This window comes from Meles meles, chromosome 19, assembly GCF_922984935.1.
Source record: "Meles meles chromosome 19, mMelMel3.1 paternal haplotype, whole genome shotgun sequence".
Taxonomy (NCBI): Eukaryota; Metazoa; Chordata; class Mammalia; order Carnivora; family Mustelidae; genus Meles; species Meles meles.
Genome location: NC_060084.1, coordinates 37,433,615 through 37,460,762, shown reverse-complemented (window position 1 = coordinate 37,460,762; position 27,148 = coordinate 37,433,615). Strand labels below are relative to the sequence as shown.

General features: G+C 55.9%; 1 protein-coding gene across 3 annotated transcripts; it reads right to left on the bottom strand.

Annotated features, from left to right (window-relative positions):
• Positions 1 to 316: 316 nt before the first annotated feature.
• Positions 317 to 27,148, bottom strand: VSTM2B (V-set and transmembrane domain containing 2B). 3 transcript variants are annotated; one of them, XM_045986862.1, is made up of 6 exons: positions 26,441 to 26,637; positions 25,409 to 26,032; positions 24,674 to 24,858; positions 23,762 to 23,791; positions 21,949 to 22,429; positions 317 to 825 (listed from the first exon to the last, which is right to left on the bottom strand). In XM_045986862.1, exons 2-6 carry the CDS (start codon positions 25,488 to 25,490, stop codon positions 737 to 739), a joined length of 867 nt encoding a protein of 288 aa, XP_045842818.1. In that variant the 5' UTR covers positions 25,491 to 26,032; positions 26,441 to 26,637; the 3' UTR covers positions 317 to 736. The 3 variants fall into 3 exon arrangements, with proteins under 3 accessions (XP_045842818.1, XP_045842817.1, XP_045842816.1); XM_045986861.1 differs by lacking the exons at positions 317 to 825; positions 26,441 to 26,637 and adding exons at positions 1,791 to 2,389; positions 26,961 to 27,148; XM_045986860.1 differs by lacking the exon at positions 317 to 825 and adding an exon at positions 1,791 to 2,389.

Below are 27,148 nucleotides of genomic sequence, written 5' to 3'. Positions count from 1 at the left end.
GTCCTCCATGCTGGGCTGCATCCTGCCAAGTGTGCAGCTGGCTTCAAAGAACAAGAGGTCATGGCGTTCGGGCTGTTTTAGGCTCCTGGGCTTAACATTCATACATGCCTGCAGAAAGGTTATTTCAAAGTTGTTTTTTATTCAACTGTTATCAGCAATATACAATACAGTTTATAAACAAGTGTCTGACCTTGTTTCCAATCTTTATTTAAAAATAAATATTATTGACAGTGAATTTTAATTATGATAAGATGTATCTTTTTTAATCAAAGTGTCTCAAAAGAAATAATTTACTTTAATAAAAAAAGGAAAGCCCCCAAAGAAAAGAAGTAAATAAAAAATTCCTAAGCACAATAATCTACTAAAAATATTTTGCTTTGTCAGAAAGGCTTTGACCCAACATTTTTACATAGTATCCTAAAGATAACTGCTCAACAGTTCGTGCAAAATGAAGACTTGGAGGAAAAGTTTAGAAAAGAAAAATACATTGAAGTAGAGAAATCACGGATCCCATGCATACCGCATGGCCCAAATTCCATCTTATTTGGAAACTAGATGCATTATTTTAGGTGTTCTACATTTGCGTAACCTCCCCCAAAATATGATTTATTCATTTCCCACGTGGACTCTGTCATGCTTCTCTCAGTCTCTCTGTGTCCGTCTGGGGCGGCGGGCCTCACACCGGGTCCAGGCAGGTGGTGGGGGGCGGCTGAGGTGAGCAGGATGGCCATGTCTGTCAGTGCCCCACCAGCAGGCGAAGGAACTTATGCAGACCTAGCAGGAGCAGGGACAGGAGTGGGTCTGTGGCCGAGCTAGGGCCAGTGCCTGCAGGGGATGAGAAAATGGGCACAGTGAACGCCTGATGCACGAGAACCTAGTGGCCATGAGCAGACCAGAGAGAAGCTGGGCACGTAGCTGATGCTTGGTAGCGGTTCCCTACAACGATGAGGCATTTTGCCGTTTGTTGTTTACATACCACCCGTTTTAGACGCCTACTGTGTTCAGACAAAAGGTACCCTGGCCTGAAGCTGGGTGAGTTAGATTGCAGTTCTCAAGTCCACGTTGTTATTTTAGCTAAATAAAAAGACAATATACTCCCCCCCCACCACCACTCCCCTCAACGTATACTGCAAAGAACCCTCTGCAGGAAAGCCCCAGCTTCCCCTCTTCTCTAGGGAGACTCCACGACTTCACGTGACACCATCCCCTCCAACCCCTGCCTGAATTGCACAGTTTAGCATTACAAATGCTGTCTTGGGCATCCTGATGTTTCTGAGTCCTCTTCCCAGGTACAGTCAGTGGAGCCCTTGGGGTCAAAGTAGGGAGCTCAGAAATCAGTTGGTGGACGTGAGGGGGCCGGGCTTCTGGAAGAGTGACGCCTGCACAGTTCTAGCCGGAGGTCACTTCCATCTGCTTCTTCAGTGCTGCCATTAGCTCGGGCCCCTGGCCCACCACAGGAACGATGACATGTGTCTTCATTCTGCCTTTCCTGGGCAGCCTGCTCTGGCTTCCTGCCCATCTGTCATCACAGTCTACGTCTACTGGAGGTCTCTGGTGGTAACCTGGGACAGGCCTACCTGTGAACCCCAGGCTTTCGTTGGAAGGTGGGATGCCCCACGGGTCCTAAGGGAAGCCGGTGTAGAAGTGCTGCCCAAACCCTGGGGAAAGCCCCTAAGCCCTGCTTAGGGTCTGGCTTCCTCAATGTAGACAGTTTCTAGCCCCACCCTGCTCACTGGCACCCCCTGGAGGCCTCTCTCCTCCCTTCACTCCAGCTAGCCAGCGGGGCTGCAGCTCTGCACTGGGATGGAGAGAGCGGGGAGGGCCCTTCCCTGTGCCAAGCAGGTCAGGTTTCTGGTTTTCCTGACCAGGCTGGGCCTGAACCTATGACCTGCCCCTCTCTCCAGTTGAAAGAGCCAGTAATCTTCTATCCAAGGTGTTTCCCCCAATCACAAATCCATCTTGCTCTGGAAATCACTGTGTTCTGGGCCCGCCTCCCTTGGTAGAAGGAGGGGGACGGATCAATGACCCAGGGGCCACTCCTGCTGCAGACTCCGGGATTCCGTCTGCCCCTTTTGGGAAACAGGCTGTGTTCGAACATCTGAATGGAAAGGGGGTGGGGGCCGTCTGCGGTGCGCCTCTCGCCCATAGTGAATCATTTTCAAGCACAGTCTGAGACCCCGCGGAGAAGCACAAGGACAGGGCAAATCCAAGTGTGCTGACCTTCCTCTTCAGACACTGATTTCCCACACAGGTGTCGCTACTGGCCATGCTTGCCGCCTGGTCGGAGCCATCCTGGGCATCTCGCCATCCGTCAGTGAGGAGGACCAGGGTAGGCTGGTCACTCCAAAGCCTCGGGTCCTCCTTTGCTGCTTCTCACTGTCACACATCACTGGAAAGGATGAGGGTGGGTGTGGAGACGCATGTGTTGATGGATGGCCGGGTGCCTGGACTCAGGTGCACAGAAACTGGGGATGCAGCGGGCAGAGTGCTGCCTCTTGGGCACCCAGGTCTCATATGACCAGACTGGGCCCATTGGCCTCCAGATCTCCTGGCTCAGATCTTTGTGATCCTGCAAACCCTGACACTCGGGCAGAGGCAGGTGGGACCAAACAGCCTCGTGAGGCATGGGAAAGCAGAAGGATGTGCATAGCAGAACAGAGACCCTGGAGGCACGCAGGGGCAGGAGAAAGGGCAATTGGGCTCGTGAGCCAGACAAGGTAAACATCACCTGCGGAATTTAGAATTGCAGGAGACTTCCCAAAGACCCTGGATTAAAACAATCAGCCTGCCATTCATTGCTGGGCCAGAGGGGAAGCAGCAGGGGCTGGTGGGTCCCGGAGGCCAGCACCTGGAGCGGGCAGACGCCAAGGTCTCTGGTGTCTCTGCTGATGGATGTCTGTGGGGGGATAGCCAGGCTTTGGCTCCTGGGTGACATGTCATCCACTCTCTGGTCTAGTGTCACCATAGAGGGGGCCCAGGGTGGTGGTGTCGGGCAGTGGGCTGGCACCTGGGAGAGAGGCTTCCAAGCCAGCCTGCTGTGTGACCTGGGTGTGACCTGTGTGACTTGCTGTGTGACCCTGTACTTCTCGGGGTCTTGTGCCACACTCCATACAGTGGAGATGTGCATACTCATGGCTCCATACAGTGAACAGGCACTTGGCATGATGCACAAGGTTAGGGTCAGATCAAGCAAGGTCACAGTGGCAGACTGCAGGAATGACCACACTCTCCTTCCCTCATCTCTGCGATCCCCACAGCTGCACCCTAGGGTGGTGTCCCCGACACCGACTCCGGGCTAGGTCACATGACTTGCTTTGGCCAATGAACATTATCAAGTATGAGGCAAGCCAAGGCTTGCCCTTCCTCTGTGCCTCTTGTAGCCTGTGACCAAGCCTGGGCCAGCCTGCAGCAGGACAAAAGCCATGAGATGTCCCCGCTCGGCCTATCTAGTCCAATCAGTCCTCAGCTGAAAGTTCAGCTGTGCAGAGAAGCATGAGTGAGCCCAGATGAGAACGGCAGATCATGAGCTAATGAATGGTTCTCACATTACACCAAAGCCTCCGAATGTTCGAGTGCCCTGTCACACAATCATGTAAACATCAGTGCCTCAAACATAGTCGGTTGCTTTGCAAATAAATCTTATCGAAAAGGGTAACATAATCACTTTTCTGAAAAGCATTGGAGAAAAACAGAATGTGGGAGGTTGTCGTTCTCTCAAGAGGAAAATTTCCCAAGAAAGAAGAAGCAGGGCAAATGGTTTCCCCAGCCCTTTCTTACAACACGGACGGACGTCCCTGGATCTTTGGTGGGAGAAGGATTGGAGTTTTGGAATGTCTTGCCCATCCTCACTGGTTATACAAACACACCCCTGGCTTCCCGAATGAATCAGGCCGACGGAGCAAGACTGACTTCCAGGCCGGCCCTGGAGGAAGAGGGCTCTGTACACCAGAAGGGGCAATTCAGGATTCTGGCAGTCCAGCGTCGCCCTCCCCAGGTGCCAGCTCCTGGGAGGGACAGGACAGTTAGCACGAGGCTGCTGGGCCCGCCTCAGCAGCTGCTGCCCCGTCCCTGTCTTCACTTTCCTGGAATGAACCAGGACAGCTCACTGTGTCGGGGCCCACCTTCACCGTCCAGGGCAGGGCAGGGCATGTGCCTTTGACTCAGCTGGGGTAGGATCTCCTGTACTGGCCTCTTTCATTATGCCGCATGAGGCAGCTCTGTTCCAGGGGGCCTGAGGCTGCTGCGCAACGGGATGCGGGCAGTCTCTGCATCTATTTCCTCCCTTCCCAAGGACTACCAGGAATAGCACTGGAACACACAGAAGTTTATTTGTCATGATTAAGCTGGAAAATCAGGCTGCTTCCAATCAGGCTGGAAAATCAGAGGTGAGGGAAGCCCTCTGACGGGATAGTGGCTGATTCATTCTTTAACTTAACAAGTAGCACCGTTTTGCTAATCATTCTTGAAGAAATCAAAGCTGCTTTTGCTCTGTGAATATTAACTTTTATCCTTGAGATGGTGAGCGGGATAAGAGCCTGCTGGAGCCATTTAAGAGGCTCCCGAAGAAGCCAGTGAGGGCCCTGAGCCCCCACGGGCACAGCAGAGGCGCCGGCCAAGCGGCTTCTGATCGGGAAGTCCCACTTTTCCACGGACACAACGATGGCAGAATGCCAAACGCCCCGTCAGAAAACAGCACGGGCTCTCTGAGGCCATCCGAGGCCTCGTGACAAAGGTGAAGGAGGAGGTTTTGCTTGGGTCATCTCCTGGGACCCCTGCCCTGTCCACAATGTCTGGAGGCTGCGCCCATGAGTCACGTTCCTGGGGGGGGAGGGCCTGCAGGGGAAACGGCAGGACACCCCCGCTTCATCCCAGACGCCCACAGGCGTGGGAGCCCTGATGGGACCGCCCCCTCTCTGTGGGCATCAGAAGCATGGAGCTGCTCCCCGGCGGACCGGCGGGGGACAGCTAGCCAGGGCGGCCACCGTCCTCCCTCCATGCACCCTGCCTGCCCTTCCCGGGTTCCCTGGCCTCGAGGGTAACTTCTGCCCCGATGTGGTCTGTAGCACCTGCCACGCAGCCATGCACAGGGGACAGCTGCAGGCCTGCAGGTGGCCTGGCTGCTGTTGCACAGGGGCTGGCCTGAGTCAGCCTCAGAGTCCAATGCTGCTCCGAGGCCGTTTTGTTTTTATTTTCACCATAGATTAAAAACCAAAATGTGGTCCCGGTTTGCAAAGAATAAATAAAATTCAGATACACTTGAGGCCTGGCTCTACCTATCAAAACAGATAACTGGTTTGTTCTGGCCCTCACGGCCTGGGCTCAGTTAGAGGTTCACTCTGAGGGCTGACAGCACAAAGCTGGGCCCTTCCCTTCCCAGCACTGCCCTAGAATATTCCATGCTGAGTACAGATGGCCAGAGAACTAGTCCGGTCTCCACAGACAAGCCAGCCCACCAGAGAGCAAGTGTAGCCTAATGTAAGGGCTGTGAAGAGGGTCGTGAGGACAGTCCCCTCCTCTACGTCACCCAGAGCAAGGCCACATGAATCTGTTCTGCACTTCGTGTTGTCATAACACCTCTTTTAAATACTGGCTTCTTGGCTGGAAAAGTAGGAAGCCAAGTGAGTGACCTGGATGAGGCTTTTCAGCGCTGATGTCCACTGTGGGCCTTTCCCCTTTTGCCCTGCCTCAAAGTGAGAGGGGAGGGCTGGCCCCCAAGAGGCAGCAGCCTACGTGTGGCTGGTCTTTATGGTCTGGCCTCGGACCTCCAGGTAGCCCTGGGATGGAGGGCTGCCTGGCTGGAGTAGCCGGGGATGACCTGGCCCTCACCCCTGTTCCCATCAGTGGCCCCACTCCCTCCTGGACCCGCAGCAGAGAGGGCCAAGCCCCGGCTGAAGGAGAGGGTCCCTCTCAGAGCATCCCAGGGCCAGAGTGCAGGGGGTTTTTCTCTGGGTTTTTAGGCACTTGTGAAGTGGAGCAGAAAGGATATGTAGGAGTCACCCTGGCCAAGGTGGAGACGCCTGACCCAGAACATCAGGCCACAGCTGCAGGCAGGGTCAGGGGCACTCCTGGGGGCCGGTCTCTCCCTCTTCTTCACCACCCCACTCCCTTCTCCAGCCCCACCTCCTTGGCCAGGAATCACCAGCTCCCACAGAGCCCAGGGGCAACAGCAGGGAGAAGGAGAGGGAAGAGGCCACTGGAGGCTCAGTCTGGTCTGCAGAGCGGTCTGGCTTGGTGCACACAGTTTTAAAGATTCTAAATTATAATCCAGCATGCAAAACCGGGAGGAGGCTTTTATATGAAAGCAGAAGTTTGGGCGTCTGCTGCCAGCGCCCAAGTCCCAGCCACCCTGGGCACGTACTCCTCCCAGCTGGGGGCTCTTCTCAGCAGGAATCTGCTGCTCATTGCTCCCTCCCGATCCCCAGCAGGACCGAGGGTGGCTGCCAGTTACCGCCCCCCAGCCCTAGAGCACTTGGGGCTCCCTTCGCTCAGCCAGCCTCACTCGCCTCCACCACCCAGCCTGGCCCTCAGCGGCCCCTGACTTTGCAGCCCCCGAGCCAGCTCTGGCAGCATCCAGGAGGCCGGGCCTTGGTCCTGCCTCAGTCTGTACCTTGTTGTGTGAAGACAGACACTGGCCTTCCCTGCTCTGAAACTCCTGACTTACGCATGGCCACCAGCACCCACGCCGCCACCGCGGTTCTCTGCCTCCCCGCCAGACACCACGCCGAGCAGGCCAGGCAACCCCGCCGCAGCTGAGTGGGAAGAGGCCAGCCTTGCAACGAGGCAGCTTCCCTTGTTGGCGTTTTAATTAAAGCCTCTTCATGGATATTTATTCAAAGGGAGTCAGCAAGGAATAACCGGGCACCAACAGAATTGGACAGAATTGATTTCTGCCATAAAATTAATGCATGCCGGTAACTAGGGCAGAAACTAGGCACAACCAGTGCAGTTGGGCTTTAAAGGAAACAGAGACCTTGGGAAGAAAGTTGAGTGTGGAAGGAAGAGCTGCGGGAGAGCAGATGGGACGAGGGTCCCTTGGTCTCACGTTGATCCGCCCTGCTGCCTGGCCTGCCCGAGGTGGGAAGACAAGCTGTCCTCCGGCAGCCTCAGTGTCCAGCCAGTGGGAGGAGCCCTGGGGCGAACGGGAGCAGAGGCAGGGGTGGGACGCTCGTTTTAGCCCTTGCTTGCTGGTCTTCCGTGCACAGCCCCCGCGCTCCCTAAGCATCTTCCTGTCTCCGTCACCACCCGCTGCTCACCTCCCTCCTTCAGACACACCTGGAGAGCTCTCTCTGAGGTGCAGAGCCTTGAGAGGTCCCCTCTGCTATAGGAGAAAGAGCAACCATCTCAGGGCTACAGCTGGGCTTCTCTGTGACACTCCCTAACAACCTCACCTTTGCTACCCCCCTGCCAGCCGACCTGCTCTCCAGTCCACCGTTCTCTGTGGGCACCTGCAGTGGACTCTGGGCTCACCCTGTGGCACCTTTGTTTCCTTTGTCTAGTTCTGACCTGTGCCTCAAGCCTGCAACCAGTGCTACTTCCTCCAGGAAGCCCTCCCTGAGTGCCCTGGCACAGAGGCCTTAGGACAAATGTCTGTACTCTTCATGTGGCCCTTTATCTCCTCACGACTTCTCTCCCCATTACCATAAATGCCTTTCTTATAATATGTCCTGCCTTGGTGGAAGCCCAGGCAGCAGAGGGCTGGCCTCAGACCTCCTCCTCTCCTCTGCCTCGGGCAAGCAGCCCCGCCCCCAGTGAAAACTGGCGATCTGACGTGGAAGCGGATGTCCAGCACTGGGGAGTGGATGGCCCGAAGCAGACTCAGCCAGGCCCAAGCAGAGAGAGGCAAGCACCTTCAGAAAGACGACAGAGAGCTGGCTGGCCCCTGTTAGGGCAGACACTGTCGCAGTATGGTACATTAAACACAATCCTCTTACCTGCGGGAGTCGCTATTTCACTCTATTTCACGGGGGTGGGGGACATTGGGGGGGGCGGGGATTGAGATCCAGAGCCCTGAAGTACTCAAGGCCTAGGGTCGCCAGAGAAAATACAGGACACCAGCTCAGTTTGAATTTCAGGTAAACAATGAATAATTTTAAGTTTATGTATATCCCAAATACGCATGGGACCTACTTGTACTCAAAGGCTATCGTTTGTTTCCTGTAATTCAATTAACTGGGTGTCCTATATTTTCATTTTTTTTTAAATCTGGCTCTACTGAGGGCCAGATAAATGGCAGAGTCCAGACTTATACCCAGACAGTCCGGCTGCTGTCCACACACCTACCCCCTGCCTAGACTACCTCTCAGGACCAAAGAGCAGGAGCGCTCCTTCCCCCGATGCCCCAGCTGGATCCCAGCCCCAAGCTGCTTCCGAGGGAGAGGGCGTGGGAGGAGGTGTTCTTCTGTATTTTAACCTTCATAATGGCTTCTTAAGGTGGCCACAACTTTGTTGCGAACTCCCTTCCAGCTTCCTATTTCTTTTGAAATGAGATCTCGCTCCAAACGATCCCTGAATGGTGTGACTTAATGAAAATGGTAAACTAGTCTTTCCATGTTGTCCGGAGGCCAGTGTTGGCAGAGCCAGGGATAGCCCTGACCACGGTGACCGTCAGGGTGCACCCCGGGCGGGGGCGACGGGGCTCCCTCAGTGCTGGGCCCATCCTCATGGGGGATCCGCCACAGTCCATCCGGATTCTCTGAGCTCTGAGGCCGCAGGGTGCTAACAGCGCACGATTCTGGGTTCTCTCCTTTTGCCCTCTCAGTGGCCCTAGGAGGTAGAAGCCACTTTCCCCTCACCCAGCTGAGACCCAGAGAGATTGAGGGGCTTGTTAAAGTTGCGTGGCTGGTAGGCAGTACAGATATAGGAGTTAATCTCTGGTGACTCCCTGGTAGCTGTGAGTGTAATCCCGGCTCCTTAGCCTGAGGGAGGCTCTTCCTGACCCCACTCAGGGATCCTTCTGCCTCATCTGCTTCCACAATGCTTCAGGTGCCCCCACCTCCAGCAGACTGAGGTGCTGCACGGAGGCCGCTCATGCTGTCCCCTTTACTAGACAGCCCTGCCCTGTCTCCTCTGGCTGCCCACAGCCCACTCCCCTTCTCCAGCCCAGCCCAGCCCAGCCCAGAGGCCCTTACAAGGTGACCTCCAAGACAGTTCACCTGCCGCATACTAACCCCTGCTGCACTGTCCTGACCCACCCTTGCCTGGTCCCTGGACCCTCCCACTCACCAAATCAGCTCTCTCCTGGCAGGGCAGCGGATGTTCCTGACTCCCCACATCCACTGATCCCAATAGCCAGGCACCCACTCAGCCAGAGGCCACAGCGTCCTTTTCAAACGCAGAGCGCCTATCACACCCTGGCCCTCCAGGGGCTCCATCCCAGCTAGGAGATCTGACTCCTCACCTGGCCCCAGCCCAGCCCACCTTGCACCTTCACACCTGCCTTCCAGCCCTGTCATCTACCGCACTGCTCACCCCCTGCCTGCCTTTTCCCTTAAGGGGTTCCTCTGCACCCCCAAGGTCTCCCTCAGACACTGCATCCACTCGGACTCCATCTGGAGGCTCCCTGCCCACTGTGGACTTGAGGGCAAGTTCCGATTCTTCCCAGCTGCCTTTGGGTGCCCGTGGGAGGTTCACCTTCTGACTCCTGTCTCCCAGCACCCTGCCCCCACCCTGCAATGCTCATAAAATACGGGTTGAATGAGTGAATGGACGTCATTCTTAGTCTAGGCATCCAGACATTCACCAGACGCTTCACATTTGGGATCTCATTTTTCATCTTCAAACACAAGCTGGTGCTGGAGGCCGGTTGCTACCACAGTGATCTGACCTTTCAACTACCCGAGACTGTGTGCGCACGTCTCTGTGTCCAACTTTTCCTCAAACAAATTTCACTGTTTTACATTAATTTTCCCGTTATGGTAATTTCTTCATTAAAAATTTTTTGTTCTGTTATGTTACATGCAGTCTGGAAGCCACTTCAAATTCTTCCCTTAGAAAGTGACATGTATTTATACTACTTGTATTCCCTATATAATTTGTGTGTTTTTGTATTATATATGTATATCAATATCTGGACTATATCGATTGCTTTTTAAATCTAAAGCAGTAGAAACCCCTTTTTAAGCTAATTGATGCATGGAACCCTGATATTTCAAGCCATTAGAAAAACCGAACAGCTCTGGTTAAAGCTAGGGATAGGGCTGGAGCTCAGGGTTCCAAGGAACGCAGCTTGAGAACCATTCACCAGAGGCTCTTCAGGACCCTTTCCAGATCTGAAACACACAGACCTGTGGCTGCTGGGGCACTAGGGTGCCTATTACACAGATAGGGAATGGAGGACCTGCCAGGGCTTCAAATTAGTGGACCCTGCCCCTCTTTGGGGCATCCTAGCCCCATCCAAATCCCACACGTCCCCTCTACAGCCTTCGTGTCCTTTGACAGAGTGTGCCCCAGACACCCCAGGTCAGACAAACGTTGGGCACTCAATGCCGGCTTAATGAAGCCTGCTTAGTGTGTGGGTCCAGGACTCAGGCTCCTTGCCCTGCTCTATGAAGCAGGACCTGGCCATGAGGAGAGGCAGGAGGGCCAAGGAAGAAGAGCTAGAGGTCCCCGAGCCCAGCACTGCCAGGACACAGTTGCAAACCTTTCTTCTAGGCTCTGCCTTGACCGTGCCTAGGTATTTCTTTCTGTTTCACACTGACGACTTTTCTTCAGAAATACAATTTAACTGAAAAGGTTAACACATTTTAATTGCCCAGGGATAGTGCTCTGAAAATTCCTTAACATGTGCTCATTAAATAAAATTAGCACAGAGGAGCTGCCCAGGATATGTCACGCATTAAAATATGACTCTGTAGACTAGAATGCATTATGAATTATTGCCTTGTGTATTTTTTGTTACATTAGTCTTTAATGCAAATATATATAGTTAGTCCTGCCCACCTGGAGATTTGATTTTTTAGATGCTTGAAAAAAAATGTATCCACACTGAGTTTTGGATGGATAATAATCATCCAATCAGTCTTGGTCAGGCTGCATTCACCAGAGTGCCCAGTGTCCAGCACTGGGTCCCCCACTCTTGTCCTTCACCAGGGACCGATGGTGGTGCCTTCTAAAGGCTGAAGGGATAGGGGAGCTGGAGCAGGCTGGGGACTAGCTGTGTCCACTTGCCCCGCCCATTCTTACTGTGCCTGGGGACTACAGACAGAATTAAAGGCTCACATGGAATTCTGAGCTGAACCACTTTGTGCCATGCCACTGCCTAGGAAACTTCTTCTGGAATATGGACTGCGCATGCAGTGTCAGGTTCGGGCAATGCCAACCCTGGGCATGTCTGCAGCCCCAACCCCACTCGTTCTGTGAGACCCAACATGTACCCCACATGTACCCATCTTCCCATTCCTGTTTCATCCACATATCCACTCATCCTTCCTTTTATCCCCCATTCTCCCATCCATTCACCCATTCACATTCTTCCTTCCATCTATCTTCACCTACCCTCATCCTTCCATCTGCCTACACTTTCACTCATCCTTCCATCCATTCATCCACATGTCCACATGTCCTTCCAACTGTCCACACCTCTGTCCATCCTTCCATCCACCACACTTCTACTCATCCTTCCATCCATTCATCCATATGTCCACATGTCCTTCCAACTGTCCACACCTCTGTCCATCCTTCCATCCACTCACACTTCCACTCATCCTTCCATCCATTCATCCATATGTCCACATATCCTTCCAACTGTCCACACCTCTGTCCATCCTTCCATCCACCACACTTCCACTCATCCTTCCATCCATTCATCCACACATCCATTTGTCCTTCCATCCATCCACCCATCTACACACCCACTCATCCTTCCTTCCGCTCATCCCTGCCCTCTTACCATACATTCACATCTTTCCCTTTACTCAGCCACCAGCTTGTTTTTCCACCCCCCACCAATTCCACCACCTATCTAACCAAACAGGTAGTCTAAGACCCATCATCTCTTAGCTGGATCACTGCCTCTAAAGCGGCTTCTCCACCTCCACTCTGTCCCCACCTCTCCAACCTCCACACTGCAGCCAGAGTATCAGTTCCCAAAACATCATCCCCTATCACCCACTTGCTCCCCATTCTGTTGCCCACTGGACAAAGCCCAAACTCCCATCTCTATCATAAGGCCTTATGGAGTACGAGCTCTGAACTACTCTTTACTTAAATTTCCCTCTGTTCCCTTTCTTGTTTTGTTGCCCCAACTGCAGTAATTTTTGTCAGGTCTTTGTACTCTCCTGTTCCCTCCTGCCATGCTACAGGATCTTAGCACACACTGTCCCCTCTTCTTAGAAACACTACCTACTCTCTTTACCCTCTCTCTTTACTCTCAACCATCTTTCAGATTATGGCTCATGCATCACTCCCTCAGACACCCTTCCCTGACTGAGTCAAGTCTCCCTATTTTTAGCTCCTATAGCTCACGGGCCTCTCATTTAGAGTAACCAGCCATGGCTGCAAATTTCCACTTGCCACGTGACTATTTGATCAATGTCTGCTTCTCTCTCTGTCAGACTCTGGACCTTGTATGTGTCCTCAATGCCTAGCACAGTTCCTGCGTATAAAAGATGTTCGATGGACATTAGTTGAATGAACGAGTGAATGAATTAATGAACTGGTGTCAGGCCCAATGAACACGGAGTAGGGAGGATAAAGACCTGAGAAAGCACTGGGCCTGCCTCCCTGGGGCATCAGCCTGGACGGGGTACTCCGTCAGACACAGACTCCATGACGGAGAAGGAAATGTTGGGAGACCTGAGACAGCAGTGGACCCCTTCTGGGTGCTCAGGGTGAATGAGACCCCTTTAGCCGGAGGTCAACAAAGCTCTCCTCCCTTCTGTGAAGTGATCTCTACTGGTCCCACCTTTTCTGAGCCCTACTTGTGCCCCAGCTGAGCCCTGAATTCATTCTCAGCATACTTCTTACTTGGTCTGACCACCACTATGAGACTGTGGAGACTGAGAGACTCCAGCCCCTATCTCAGGCAGGAGCTCCCTGGTGCTCTGGGCATCCCCCTGTCCCTTGCCTCTGGCCAGACCAAATATAGTTGGCCAAGAGCCCTCGCTCAGGATGAGCCACGGCATGATGTCATCTCTCCCTCCTTCCGGTTTATTAAAGATCCTTCATCTGGGCCAAATGGCATTTCTGTGAGAATCAGTTGTAATAAAAGTTGCTATGAGGGGACTCACGTGGCAGCGGGGCTTTCCTAGTTAAAGAAAATGGATTTCCTCCTGAGGAAAGCTGATGGGCTGGGGGCCAGAAATGAGCCAAGCCAGGGGCTCTCTGTCTTTGCTGACAGACATTAAGAGTAGGTGGGCCTCCTTTTCGATGAGTCTGCATGGGCTCTCTGTGCTGGGTGGGAGGAAGGCTCCCATGGGGCAGGGAGGGGTGTGGCGGGGCAGAAGGGGCCCTGGCCTTCAGCCCTGCAAACAGCCCGCTCAGGCTCCCAGCACCTCCCCATAGTGGTCTTTGTCCTACCTTCTCCCCACTGGTCCTTGGGGCCAACCAACACCTTGATTGGTCGTCATCAGGCACAGTGAGCCACAGGAAGGGCGTTTGGGTAGAGCGTGAACATGAAAAGCAATCACAGGGCCTCGTGTGGAAGAGCCAGTGCAAGCCAAGCCTGTGACAAGCCAAGCCCCATCCCTCCACAGGCGCCTCTCTGTGGGACACCGGGCTTTCCCACAAAAGCGGTTCTACCTTGAGTGGTAAGAGTCCCAGTAAGGGGGATGTGGAGCATCCCGTCCCCAGTCCAGGCCTGCTTTGGAGGCTCTTTGGCTACTTGACTGTCACTGAAGGGGTTGTTCCTTCTGCTCCCTTCTCCTGTGGAGGGGCCCTTGTCTAGTGCTACAAACACCAGGCTCGCCTCAGAACTTGGCTTTCCAGCCACCAAAGGGCCTGTCTCCTCCCATCAAAATGGCCTGTGGACAGCAGCCTATACAACCCTGAACCAAGACCAGGGATAACACAGGTGCACAGAGTGGCCTACAGGCAGCTGCACACGCATGGTGTGGTTTAGCGTGGAACACGACAGAAGCCAGGATGAGTTTGTCCTGGCTCGCCAAGGAGCTCCTAACTCATCGAAAACAGCCACAGCCAGGCCAGGACGAAGGCGTAGAGTCCTCCCCACTTCCTACCTGGAAAAGGCCCTGAGAGAAAAAGGACAAAAATAGCAACCCACCGAGCCATTTACAGTCTGAAGGCACTTTCTGTTCTGAAGCTCCTCAGCTTCCTCCCATCGCCTTTAGCTCCATGATGCTCACAGCATGTGCAGAGGGAGAAATGTTTCAGAGCGAGGGCTCAGATCTGAGCACCATGAAAGGATCCTGGATCGTCAATGCCATTTGCCCAAATAATGCAGAAAACAGGAGTCAGCATCTGCTGAGGCTTTTCTAGGGGGCAGGCCCTGCGCTAAGCTCAGCTCTCTCTGTAGATGATCTCCTCTGATGCTGGCACAGGTCCAGGGACCATCCAGACGAGAACTGATGTGGAAGCACACATGGGCGCATGGATCAGAATTCGCATCCGAGCAGTTGGACTCATGCGGGAAATGGGAAGCACGGTACTTATGAAGGTTGGGGGGGGGATAAGGCACATACTGTGATATCTCGGCGGTCAGGGCTCTGTAGGGCCCAGAAATGGGGCGAGTGTTGTGGCACCCACCCCTGGATTGCTCATGAGCCATCTCACCGAACAGTAAGGAACATTCGAAATGTCAGGAGGAAGAATGAAATGTCTGAGAAAGGTGGCAAGGAAAGCTTCCTTCTGAATGGTTCTTGGCCTCCAGGTTTGCGCTTTTTCTCTTCCACCATAAGGGGCAGCTCCTGAGAGAAGTGACTGGGCCACGTCCCCGGAGCTCGCCCTTCATGGGTGCCAGGTGTCCAGCTGGGAGCACTTGGGCCACTGCCTGTTTGTAGTTGGCTGCTGCAGACATGAGGGGTCTGTTCCCCACATCAGCCCTTCTGGCCAGGTGGTCACTTCTGAGCTGGACAGAGCAGAGCCCCCAGGGGTGGCTGAGAGCTGGGGAGAAAGCTTTTGAAATGTCCACTTTGGTTCTATTTTGGGCAGAGGCCCCCCAAACCTTCCGCTTGAACCAGAAACACCAGAAGCCAGTCCAGAGTGGCTTTGATGTTTCAGTCCAAGGAGTGATACTGTGGAACACAACAACCAGTAATTTCCAGAAGCAGCCTCCCCAGGACTGCCGGCTGACCTGCCTCTCCAGGGCCATCTCATGGAGGGCACAGGTCTCACGCTCTTGCCAGCGGCTGAGGGGCCCCTCCTGTAGCTATTTGCAGGGCGAGCTGCTCAGTGGCAGCTAAACCGTAGCCCAGAGGAGGCTGAATTGGTTAAGTCATCTTGGTATTTATAGCATACCTTCCCCAAGAGTAGCAGAGCCACTGACAAGCAGGCTAGTTTCCCCAGAAGCCCCACCACAGGGTAGGCCTGTCACCCTTCGAGGAACAGGTGGGGATCGGCAATTACGGGGGCCAGGCCTGTTTGCTGGTCATCCTAAACTTCCTTGCGGCCCTTACATAAGACAAAGGGAAGCTTCTTACGCTTCGGATAGGAGTCTCTGAGCGATGCCTGGTAACAGTCAGCAAAGCATGGGGGAACAGAAATGATAACTCTTTTTTTCCTTTTGTGCTGCAAAGAAGTGTTTGAACGAAGCCAGCATCTCCCATAAAGCTCAGGGGTTTAGACCACAGCCAAGCCCTTGCCTCTGTCCACATGGGGCAGAACTAATCAATATCATATTACAAAAGCACTTGACCTTATTTATCCCCACAGATGCTTGGGGAATCCTTAATATTCAGAGCTTTAAAAGTGTGCACCTGGCTTGTTAATGAGAAGCTCCTTGGTGGGTTTGTCTCCCAGTGACATTTAGAAAGGCCGGCTTTCCACTTTTCTCGTGGGGCTTCCACCTGAGCTGGAGAAGGGGTCAGAGCCCTGGGGAGGGGACTGTGTGTTGAAGGAAGGCAGGAGGAGTCATGCAGAACAGCAAAAAAGAGGGAAACCCGGTGTGGGCGTGTGGCCCATAATCAGTGCTCAGTAAAAGTCAGGTACAATTTATCATCATTGCAATCCACAGGGTAGCTGTTTTGTCCTTAATTTGGGGTCTCCCTTATGCAGAGAGAATGGCCACGCAATGAGCTGGCTAACCACTCAATTACTAATGGTCATCCCATCCGGTATGACTTTCTCAATTCATGTGGCTCAGGATGGGGAGGGAGGCAAGGCCTCCAGCAGCTTTCCCAGGACTGACCTAAGCAGGCAGACAAAGCTCCAGGTGCCTCTTTGTGTCAGAAACTGCACGCTCCCTATAGGAAGCCTCCTCTCATTGCTTCTGGTGGATGAGGACTATCTCCTCTTGGAACTTCCACTGATACAGACTTCTTTGTGGCGGAGATCCACAGGTGCCCTTGACACTCTTGAGCTGGGGGCATGGCCACCATCGCCGGTTCCTGCTCATGGCAGTCACGTGACTGGCCCATGGGGCAGAGGATGCCATGCAGCCAATAATCACACACATTTGCTGTCGGGGATCACGCAGGCCTCTCTCACCAGCTGCGAGGCTCAGCCATTTTCTTTATGAAATCCTTTAATTTTCTCTTTCAGGATGCTCAGGGAGCCTCACCCTCTTCTCTGGGACAAATTTTGCCAGATTTATTTTCTCTTTAATTATGATCCTCATGTCACATCAGAGCTTGAGGGAAGAGTGAATTGTTTATTGAAGGCAATTGTTTTGGAGGTCTTCATGAGTCCGGGGAGATTGGGAACACCAGGTGACTGTCGCCTGGCCCTGCTGGCCTGGGTGGAGACTTTCCCAGCTCCATGGAGACTCTCCCAGGCTGGTCATCCCCGGGGGGCACGGGCTGAGAGTGAGGGCCTTCACCTTGTCCACAGACCCCTTCTGGCATGGTTTACAGTTGCCATGGCAACACCCAAGGATGCTCCTCTCAATGGCTCCCAGCAGTAAGAGCCTCTTGAAAGCTGGCACACCCATGGCCTTGACTCTCTCTCTCATTAGTAATTGAGATACTGAGAGCCAGTTCCCTGTGTGGGCCCCAGGCTGCAGTTTACCACATCAGCCGGCTCTCTGTAGGGGCCTGGGTGCCTCTCCTTGGAGCCGGAGCCTTGAGGCTAATTAGAGGTTCACATGCCGCAGATCTGATCCCCAGGTCCCTGCAGAGGGGAACCTCTTGCCAACATACAAGCCATTCAGTTGCAAACTGTATTCTTCTGAGGCTGCCGTTGGCTTCACTGTGGCACCGACGCCTTTCCCGATTAGAAGGGTTTGTCTGGAAGATACTCTGTTTTGTTATCCCTCTCTCTCTCTCTTTTATTTTTTCTAGAAACGGCAATCAGCAACAAAGTGTTCATAAAAAATAGGTCAGCGTTCAGATTAATTAGGAGCCAGATTTACGAGGACGTGGCTAAGAAGGGGCCTGGTCTCCTGTGCCAATTCCGCTGTGCTAATCCAGCCCATGTTATTTTTAAGCACAAATATCAAAATGTCTCTTGACAAATGAGACGTGAAATGAATGAGTTTTTGGACATAAACTTTTAGTGCAAATATGTATTTGGCTGTGTTGGGCAGCTATGGGCACAGGAAGGGCTTTTTGGCCTGGCTGGGCAGTAGTTAATGGACAGACATTCAAGTGAGTACCCACCCCCGACCCCCCTGCAACACACACACACACACACACACGCCCCTTTCCTGGCATTGCTGAAGTAGCTTGCTTGAAAAACGGAAGAACACAGTATTGTCTGGGACTTCTTTCTTCCAGGAGCAATTGCTTAACCGATGACTGTCTGGGGAGGTGGGCTGGGACCAGCCCTGAGGCTGCCATTCTCAAACAGCCAGAGTGTCCCCTTGACGCAGGCCTGGAATGGCCTTTTTAGCTAGAAACTCAGCTTTGGGTTTGTCTTGGAATTAGGGTGGGGTGGAAACCCTCTTCCTCCATCTGAGAGTTGGGTTATCCCCGGTGCGCCCCCTGAATCACTATCCACCTTTCTGCACTCCGCTCTAAGGCCCTGGGCACTGGTGCCTCCAGGCCACCTCGTCAGAGTCCTTGACCACAGCTCTCAGGAGGGTTTGGCCAGTGGGAGGCCCGTACAGGAACTGGAGGGCAGGAGGAAAGTGAGGTCCTTGCTGGGCCACCCGGCCAAGGCCGCAGCTCCCGTCAGGCAGGCCGCCCCATCTGGCCAGCCCCTCCGGGTTATACTAACTGCTCCCCCTTTGCCCCTTCAGGACAGGGCTGCTAATGGCTCCCACTGTTCCCAGCCCTGGGGACTGGCACTCATCTTTTGTTGGCTACCCTAGCCCTGTCCACACTTCAAAAACTACTCTCGTCGTCTCTCCCCAGTGACCCTGTTTGAACGTGCCATTTGCTTTACGAGCACCTGACTGATAAACTCTGCCGGTACCCCCGTGCTGCTTAACCAGGTGGCAGCCGTCCTTGCCGGCGCCCTGTCCTCGAGGCTGCTGAAAACTGTGAGCAAGGGAAGTCAGGCCTGAGGTCACGGTCTCAAGCTCCCTGTCCGGCTTATGCTGCTGGCGGCTCTGGCGGATTGGCTGGCCTGCTGCACCCCAGGAAGGCTCAGCAGGACCGTGCACAGTTCAGGGACACACACCTGCAGAACGGTGATCAATGCCTGCCACCTAAAATACCATGTTCAGGCTTTGTCCCGTCGACAGCCCAAACCTGGGTGGCCTTGGGTGGTAGGCGGGATGAGACACATAGGACCACATGGGCCCCCTCCTTGGGATCAAGGCCATTTGGGTATGTTTGTGGATTAGAAATCAGCTCACACACTTCTCCGTGGCCACAGTGGGGCACAGAGGTACCCAGAGCACCGTGACTCTCCCAAGACCTTCACCTGGAGATGGGAAGATACAGGCTTTCTTGTCTTTTGGCAGAAGGCCCACCTCTGGCCCTCTGAATGGGAGCTGGAAAGAAACTTGGGGCACTTTCTGAGATGTGTCTACGCAGTTCCAGGCCTATTCAGGAGCCGGCAACAGCTCGGGATGACAGAGACCTTAGGGACCACCACACCCCCATCCTGGTGGCCCTGCCCTATCAGCCCTGTTGGGAGTCCACTTGCTGTGCTTTTCGGAGGGAAATGCACACTACAAGCCACTCCATGGGAGGACAGAGGAGCCCCCATTAAAATGCTGCCCTGTGGCTGGCAAGTGCCCAAGGCTCCACCTGCTGGGGGTCCTGAGCTCTACGCCCTCAGAACTGAACGGGTGTGAGACCCTCTAGATCCTCCAGAAAGGGCACAATCTGTGCCACCTTCCACAGTGGGGGTCCTGTTGTGGGGATGAGTGACCCTGGAGCCCCTTGTGGCCAGCCCAGAGACTGGATATCAGACCAGCGATGCCAGGCACACTCAGATCAGCCCTGGTTGGGTTCAGGGTGTCAAGGTTCTGGCTGGTAAGAGAAGATTCAAGCAGGAATGAGCTTGTAGCCTTGGTCTCATTAACACCTTTTGTGAACTATCAAGTTCGTTCTCAAAGATCTCTTTCATATGATGCTTCCTTGACCAAACCCTTTAAAGGTCCCTATTGGATCCACTTAGCATCCAAGGCCCTCAGCAGTGTGGCCTCCAACTGCCAACCACTCAGCTTCATCTCCCCCATCCCCTCCTCTCTGGCAACAGCAGGTAATGGCCACGGTGATGATAATGAACATTTACATAGAAATTTCCACACTGAGCTCCCTCTGCAGTCAGGGATTCCCACTCTCTTTTACAGATGAGGACATACATTCGGAGCTGTTAGACCACTTGCTTAAGTCATTCGTACAGTAAGTGCTGGGAGCACAACTCACATCTGGCCCTGCCTTCTGAACCCTCTGCTCTGCCACTACTCATGGTCTGTGGAACATCCCAGAGGAATGTTCGGGCCAGAGACACAAGCGTTTACTTGCTGGGGCCCAAGAGCATAGAACAGAGGATTTTTTTTTTTTCCACCAATCCAATTAAGCCACTCACTCTACAAATCAATAAACACTTTTCCAGTAGACCTACTGTGTGCTAGACAAAGATGGTTGACTCCCCTAAGATTTATGTTCTCCTTCCACCGAGAAGAGACAGGACATGAGGTCAGAAAGTGGCTGCCAGGCTGAGGGCTACGTTTTCCAGCCTGCCTTGCAGCTCTGCTGCCCCACATGGCTGAGTTCTGGCCAAAGGGTGAGAAGAGAAGTAACCTTTACCATTTGTAGGCCTGGCTCTTAAACATTTGCCTTGCCATTCTGTACAACGGCTTTGATCCGGGAGAATTCACCCCTACCAAAATGATTTCAGTGGCCATTCTCTCAGTCTTCCAAGAACAATACAAACTTAGAACCATTCTAAATGTACAAGAAAGAAGTCAATTTGTTATCTACAATGTATGCCTCAGAGCATTAGGGCTTGGTTTTCTCAGGGAACTGGATTGAGAATGTTGCTTCTGTTCACTCCCATCTGTTGGCTTTGTAAGTTAATACCCAGAGTGACCCTGGCCGGCACATTTTGAAGATGGGAAAGTGTATGCCAGCCTGGGTCCCTGAATGAATTCACGGAATAGAACTTCTATCCCACCCAACCACACCCCCGACATCAGAGCAGCATGAGACGTGAACCAGAAATAATACAGTTGAATTGTGTTGAGCACTGGCATTTTAGGGTTTATTTGTCACAGCAGCTAGTGTTATCTCACACTTACATAGGATAGAAAATTCCAAGTCAGGTGGGGAAGGCTGGGGCTGTTTGGGGAGAGGCCCTCCGCAGATCTCAGCTCACCCACCTTCTCCCACAGCCTGGGAGAAAGTCTTGTGGGGGCTGTGTGGAGCTCAAGATCCAGCCAGAAGCCTGAGCTACACGGAGAGACCCCCAATGGGCAGTGGAACTGAACTGACACGAAGACAGACAGGTAGGGTCTCAACTGTTGGAAGGCTTCAGAACCAGCCAAGGGAGACAGGCTAGGATCCCTGTCACCTCAGATTCCGTTGGAGAGCCCAGGACACTGCGTCCTTAACCAGCTCTATGCTGCTGGTGAGCGGCCTGCACTTTGAGAAGCACGAGCCTAGGGCACAGTGTGCTCCATCCCACAGTGACATTTATAGGCCACTGTCGAAGAACCCGGACACCTAGTGCTGCAAAGTCAGTAGAGATGCTCTCTCTGGGACTATGCGTCAAACAAGTCTGGGGGTCCTGCCCCAGAGCTGTCTGCCCGGTTCAGTCTGTTTTCCCTTCTGCTCTCCAACTCCCCTCCTTCCTGTCCCCCCACCATCTCTCCCAGCCCTTTCAGCTCCCTAGGAAAGCAGGTCTTAACCTCTGGGTGCCCTGCTAACCATGGCAAGGCTCTATCTTCAGCCCCCATTCCCCCAAGAGGGCCCAAAGGGGATTATTTATAACAGAGCCTGGGCCTAGGACCAATCTGAACTTAGCCGAAGAGAGCAGAGGCTGTACAGCCAGGCTTACCCACAGCCTCCGACAATGTTTGCTCTAGCAATCAACATCCAGACGCCCACTGTCTGAGTTGTAACCACCTCCTCCCACTCTGGGCGCCAGCGCCCTACCCTCTAGGCTCTCAGGGCTCCAGGAAGAAAGGGTCCAGCTCTCCAAACTCAAGAGAGGGCTCCATACACTGCAGCCACGGGTATACCTGGAGATCGGGGCAGGCCGGCCCCCACCCCCTTCATAAATACACATCTTGAATGCTTCTGAGCGACCAGCAATAAACAGGAAACTCGGGAAGTGAGGGAGCCCAAATGAGGCTTCGGAAAACTTGCCCCAGGCGCACCCGAGTGCACTACCAATCACTAGGCAAACTCAAATGCCAGAGCCCCTCCCCTACTCCCACCCGCGCCAACCCCTTTCTGCAGACCCCGCGCAAGCGCGCCCCCTCTCGACACCTTCCCTTACCTGAGCCGTGCCTCTGGCGAAGAAGGACCGCCTGGCCCAGTGGCGGTGACGCTGACGAAGCTGCGGCCGCAGCCGCGACGGTGGTCGTGGCTGCGTGGGCCGCGGAGGCGGCTGCCGCATCGGGGACTGCGGGACCCGGGGCCGCAGGAGGACTCCCCGGAGGCAGGTTTTTGTCGCCGCGGCCGGGGTCAGAGGTGGCGCGGCCCGCGGCGCCGGTGGCACCCACGTTGTTGGCGTTGGCAGCGCTGTTGGCGCCGTGGCGACGCGGACCGCTGCTCTGAATGTGGGACACGGCCTCGGCGGCCTGCATGTTGGGCGGCGCAAAGCGCGAGAGCACGCGCAGCAACGCCTGGGCCTTGTGCTCCTGCCTGTCATCGTCGCTGTAGTCGGACACGCGGCATTCGTACACGCCTTCGTCCTGCCGCCGCACGGCGGACAGCCGCAGCCGGTGCGAGATGTCATTGCCCTGGACGCGCACGGTCTGCAAGAGAGCAGGCGCTGGGGTCAGAGGTTGGGATGCACAAGCCCACAGCACGCTCTCCAGCAGCGTAGTGCCGCCGCGCCCCACTTCTGCTTTTGCGCCCTCATGCCGCAGCACCCCCTCTCGGACTCAGGTCTGCCCCTGGTGACTCAGTTTTTCTTTCATCCCGCGTCTCCCCAGAGGCATGGGACTCCCAAACCTGACTGGACCCTGGATGGCGCTACCCATTAAGCCGTGTCCCCATCATCTTAAGCGAATGCATCATGTTACATCCGCTCACCAAATCATGCTTCTTTTCTCAGAGCTGCAGAACCCACCCCTCCTTCCTCCTTTCTTCACCTTGGAAAATTCTGGCTTGGCCTCCTGTGGCTAAACCACTGCAGGGCCTTAAGCCCAGCCCTCCACATCCACTTCCACCAACGTTCCTTTACTCTGGAATCCAGAGGTCCTGGGTTAGTGCCTGAAGGACAGCCACTTCAGTACACATCATGTGTACTCAAGAGTACACATAAATATCTGCCTCCCCCCTCCACCCTTCCGAGGATGTAGGCAATGCGGAAGCTGCTGATGGGCTCTCTGGGCTCTGCTACTTTTGAGTCTGCATTTCAGAGAGGCAGCCGGAAGCTTCCTACAAGCCCACCTCCCCCGCGGCCTGGAGGATAGCTGGCAAGCCACCACTTTGGGGCCCTCACCTCGGAACCCAGCACACGATGAGGCCCCAGTGGTTTCCAAGCCCTGATATTTCTACGCTCCAGGTAGGAGAGCTTGGGCGCATCTCCTCCTTGAGTTATAGATCCCAAGACTCCGGTCCCTAGCAGCCCCGCCAATTCCCCCTACCCCTACCCTCCCCACCTTCCCCCAGGACCTGCCGACAGCATCCGGCACCGGACCTGAAAGCCAAGCAAAAGAGATGAATGCGGTGGAGGGCGCCACTTGGGCACCGGGTGTGTGGGGGCGGGGGCGGGAAGGCCCACCAGTTGGCGAACGGGTCAAGGCCAGAGCGCTCCAGTTGCTGGGAGACAAGCCAGCAGAGGAGAGGCAAGCCGATGCGCAGGGGTCTGGACACACCAGTCGGACGAAGGAGAGTTTTACAGGTGAGCGCCTCACAGAGAAAGGAGATTCAGGCCTGGGACCCTTGATTTACACAAAAGCGAATCGGATTCCACTAGCGGCGACAGATGGCGCCTCAACATGCCAAGCAACCGACAACGCAAGGCTGCGAGCACGGCCCTACATTGCGCGGCCGCTGAGCCTTTCTAAAAGAGAGGAAAATGTGGGGCGCGAAGCGGCCAGAAGGGGTCTCCCGCGGCCCGCGCTGGGCTCCACACTTACGCTGATTTTAGTTGCATCCTTATTTGTTACCTAAAATGCAAAGAGGGAGAGAGACACATTAGGCTCTCGGCCTTCAGGCTCTGGGAACTCAGATGCGCCTCCGGCAAGGGGACTCTCTGCAGGCGGGCTAGGACTCGAAACCGCTCGGCATGTGGCCAGGCTGAAGTCACGAAGGACATGAGGATTTCCTGGAGTTTTACCCAGAAGGAAGCAGGGCTTGGAGCTAGCATGGTCCCTGGCCAAGGAGAGGCTGCCCTAGCACACCTGCCCGCCAGAGAGTAAAGGCTGGATTACCACCAGGGTGGGAAGAAAGGCTCATCTCCCTCCCCCGGGAGCATCATCATTCCCTGCGGTGTTTCTCTAAATCCCGTGGAAAGCTGGACGGAGGAGCCGGTGTATCCGGACAGGACGCAGAGGGAGACGTGAGCAGTAACTCTGGGTGGGACCCTGTGTGTGTGTTAGACTGTATGTGAGAGGCCAGTTTAAGAGGCAGACAGACGGCCGGGGCATTCCCTCCCATCCTGTGGGGGTTGGAGGTGCACTGCGGGCTTCTGGAACCCAGCCCAGAGGAGCTTAACTCCTTGGCCCTGTGCCCTCGGGACCTCCGAGTAACAGAGGGCAAGGAAAGCCTGGCCCTACTAAGTGGTCTTCCTTCATCACCTAGTACCCGTCTGACTCTGCCGGCGGCAAGAGCAGACGAACTGGATGAAGGGTTGCTTTTAAGAGAATTTTTAAGGGAAGGAGAAGGGAAGGGATTACCAAGATTGTGCTGCTGTTGAAGATGCTGCGGGAATGGGGATTGTGGGAGACGGGCTGCTCCACAGGGCGGCGCCCTGCCTTCCTTGCCGGGGTTGCCCCAGCCGCCCGGGCCTGAGCCGGGTGAGCGCCGGCGCCGCGTGGGCGGCGGGTTACCTTGCTCCGGGCGCCGGGCACGCTGAGCGCCAGCTCGTGCAGCAGCTCCCGGGGCGGCTCCTTGAGGTACCACCACTGAATCTCCAGCGAATACGAGGTGGCTCCGCTAGCCCGGAAGGCGCAGGGCATTTCGATGTCGTCTCCCTCCCGTACTGTCACATCTTTGGGGACTTCGGTAAATGTAGCTGGGGGCGGGGAAGAGAGAGGCGTGACCAACTGTGGGGCGGGGGCCTGGGGCAACTCTAGGCGAGACTGTGCGTCCCGGCTCGCTGGCCTTTGTGCTTGCCACCCCGTAGCCACAAGCGTGGCCCAGGAGCTAGCAAAGTTCGGTCGAACAGCTGCCCGGCCCCAGGAGAGACCGGCTGCCGCGGCAGGCTGCTTTCCTCCCGATCGGGGCTGCACGGGCAGCTTATGCTTCTACCCCGCGCCCAGCCTCACTGTCAGAGCCAGCCTGGGGCGCGCCAGCTTCCGCGCCCCGAAAGCCGCCTTTCCGCCAGAGCACCTGTCCGGCTTCAAATGACCCCAGAGAGGGCTCCGCCGCTGCGGCGACCCTTCGCTGCTCTCCTCCCCTACCCCTCTGGGCCTGGGCTGCACATCGGGATTGCTGGAGACCATGAAGCCTTCCCCTTCTCTTCCTTCTCCGGCTCCTTGGTGACCCGGACAGACCGGTTCTGGCGGCCCCCGCAAGGACTCCCACGCCCGAGCCCCCCGCGGCAGCAAAGTTCCCGCGCTCACCGTCGGCCACGAAGAGCAGCAGGGCGTGCAGCAGCAGCGGCGGCAGGTATCCGAGGGCTCCGAGAGGGTTCCGCTGTTCCATCTCCCGCGGGGGGCGCGGCGGCGGCGGGGGCCCGGGCGCCGAGGGGCAGCGGTGGCGGCAACGTGGGCTCGGATCCGGCTCGGGGCTCGGGCTAGGACGCCTCCGAGCCTGCCATGGCCCCGCGCGGCGCCCTCTCCCCCGGCCGCCGGCGGCCGCCAATCAGCCCAGCTCCCTCGCCGGCTTGCCCGGAGCGGCTCCGGCGGGGGGCGCTGCGCGGGGGGCGCAGGACGCGAGGTCCCGCCGAGAGGCTACTGCTGATCTGTCCGTGCTTCCCTCTCTCGGGCCGTCCACAGGACGATGGGGTAGCTCAATTCAGTCTCTGCCCGGCGGGCCGGGCAGAGGCTGGACAGCCCCGAGACCCATCCCTGGCCAAGGGAGTGCGCGCCTCAGAGCCGCGAGCTTCTGCCTCCCGGTCTCGTTCTGATTTGGCTCCCGAATGCCACCTCCTCCGGCTCCCGCCGAGCTCTCCCGCCGCCGCCCCCGCTCGTCGCTCCGCGTCTCTTTCCGCAAGGCGAGTGGGCGCTTAGCCGCGGCTAGCAGACCTGGCGTCCGACCCAGTGCAGAGCGGGGAGAGCGGGTCCGGCGTAGCGGACCCAGAGCCCGGGAGAGGCGGGGAGAGGGGGAGGGGAAGGAGAAAGGGAGGGGGCGGTCAGTGGCTGGGCGCGGAGCCGCCTCCACCGCTGCATCACCCCCGCCCTCCCCTCTTCTTCCACAGCCTGCACCGCCCCCGCCCCGGAGCGCGCCCCCCCCCCCCCAGCGGGGGTCGCTTGGAGGGGCCACAATCTCTGTGGTTGGAGCGCAGCCCCGCCCGCACCCTCTTTAGCTGGGGGTCCTCCCACCCAAACTCTCCCTGGCTTCTTCCCAATCTTCCTCGCCCGAGACGGCCGTTTATCCCTGCACCCCGCGTGCCGCGCGGCCCTCTCCGCAGACCCCTGCCCTCAACTCCTTACCCCAGTTTGGGCAGAGAGCTGCACCGCTCTTTGTCCCAGGCCCAGGCCATGGCTGGTGGGTTGCCGCCGGGGGCCTGGGAGAAGGGCGGAGCGCTGTGCTGGGCTGGGGACGAGGCCGGGTGACGGAGGCGACGCCGGGAGTCTGCAGTGTGCGAGCGAGAAGTGAGCGCAGAGCGCCCGGCGAGCAGGTGCCTGTGGCGCGGAGAGCGCACGAGCGAGCCAGCGAGCAGCGGCCGTGAGTGACGGCAGAGGCGGCGGGGGTGGGGTGGGGTGGGGAGCGCCCAGCACGACTCAGGGCTCCGGAGGTTTCCGAGCGGGGGTGGGGTTCCTGCACCTAAATCGTTGGCCCATGCGTGCCCACTCGTTCCTCGCCGGTCGCGGCCCTCTCTTTACCCGTGCAAGGCTAGGGGATCCTCAGGCGGCGAGAGGTCGGGTCCAGGACAGCTTTCCTAAGCCCATCCCCCGTCCCTGCAGCCCCCCCCCCCCCCCCCCCCCCCCCCGCCCAGCCGCATCCCTGTACCTCTCCCAGTCTTCACCAGGAGCTTGTTCCTCCTCAGCTCTCAGCGGGACGGCAGTCTGGTCCCCAAGGGGGAGTGTAGGGTCGGCTTCTGGTTCCGATGGGCACACAGTTGTAGGGGCAAGTCCCGCAACTGGGCTTGGGTCTCTCTTGCTTCCCTTCCCATGGGAGACCTGAATCCCGGATTTCAG

What these genes read in the sequence shown, in the direction of transcription:
- VSTM2B (XM_045986861.1), bottom strand. Translation starts at nt 25,490, where the DNA reads ATGGAACAGCGGAACCCTCTCGGAGCCCTCGGATACCTGCCGCCGCTG. An exon ending in TGCCCGGCGCCCGGAGCAAG is followed by an intron (nt 23,792 to 24,673) that starts GTAACCCGCCGC and finishes TTTGCATTTTAG; the next exon opens with GTAACAAATAAGGATGCAAC. An exon ending in AGGATGCAACTAAAATCAGC is followed by an intron (nt 22,430 to 23,761) that starts GTAAGTGTGGAG and finishes GCTCTCTTGCAG; the next exon opens with ACCGTGCGCGTCCAGGGCAA.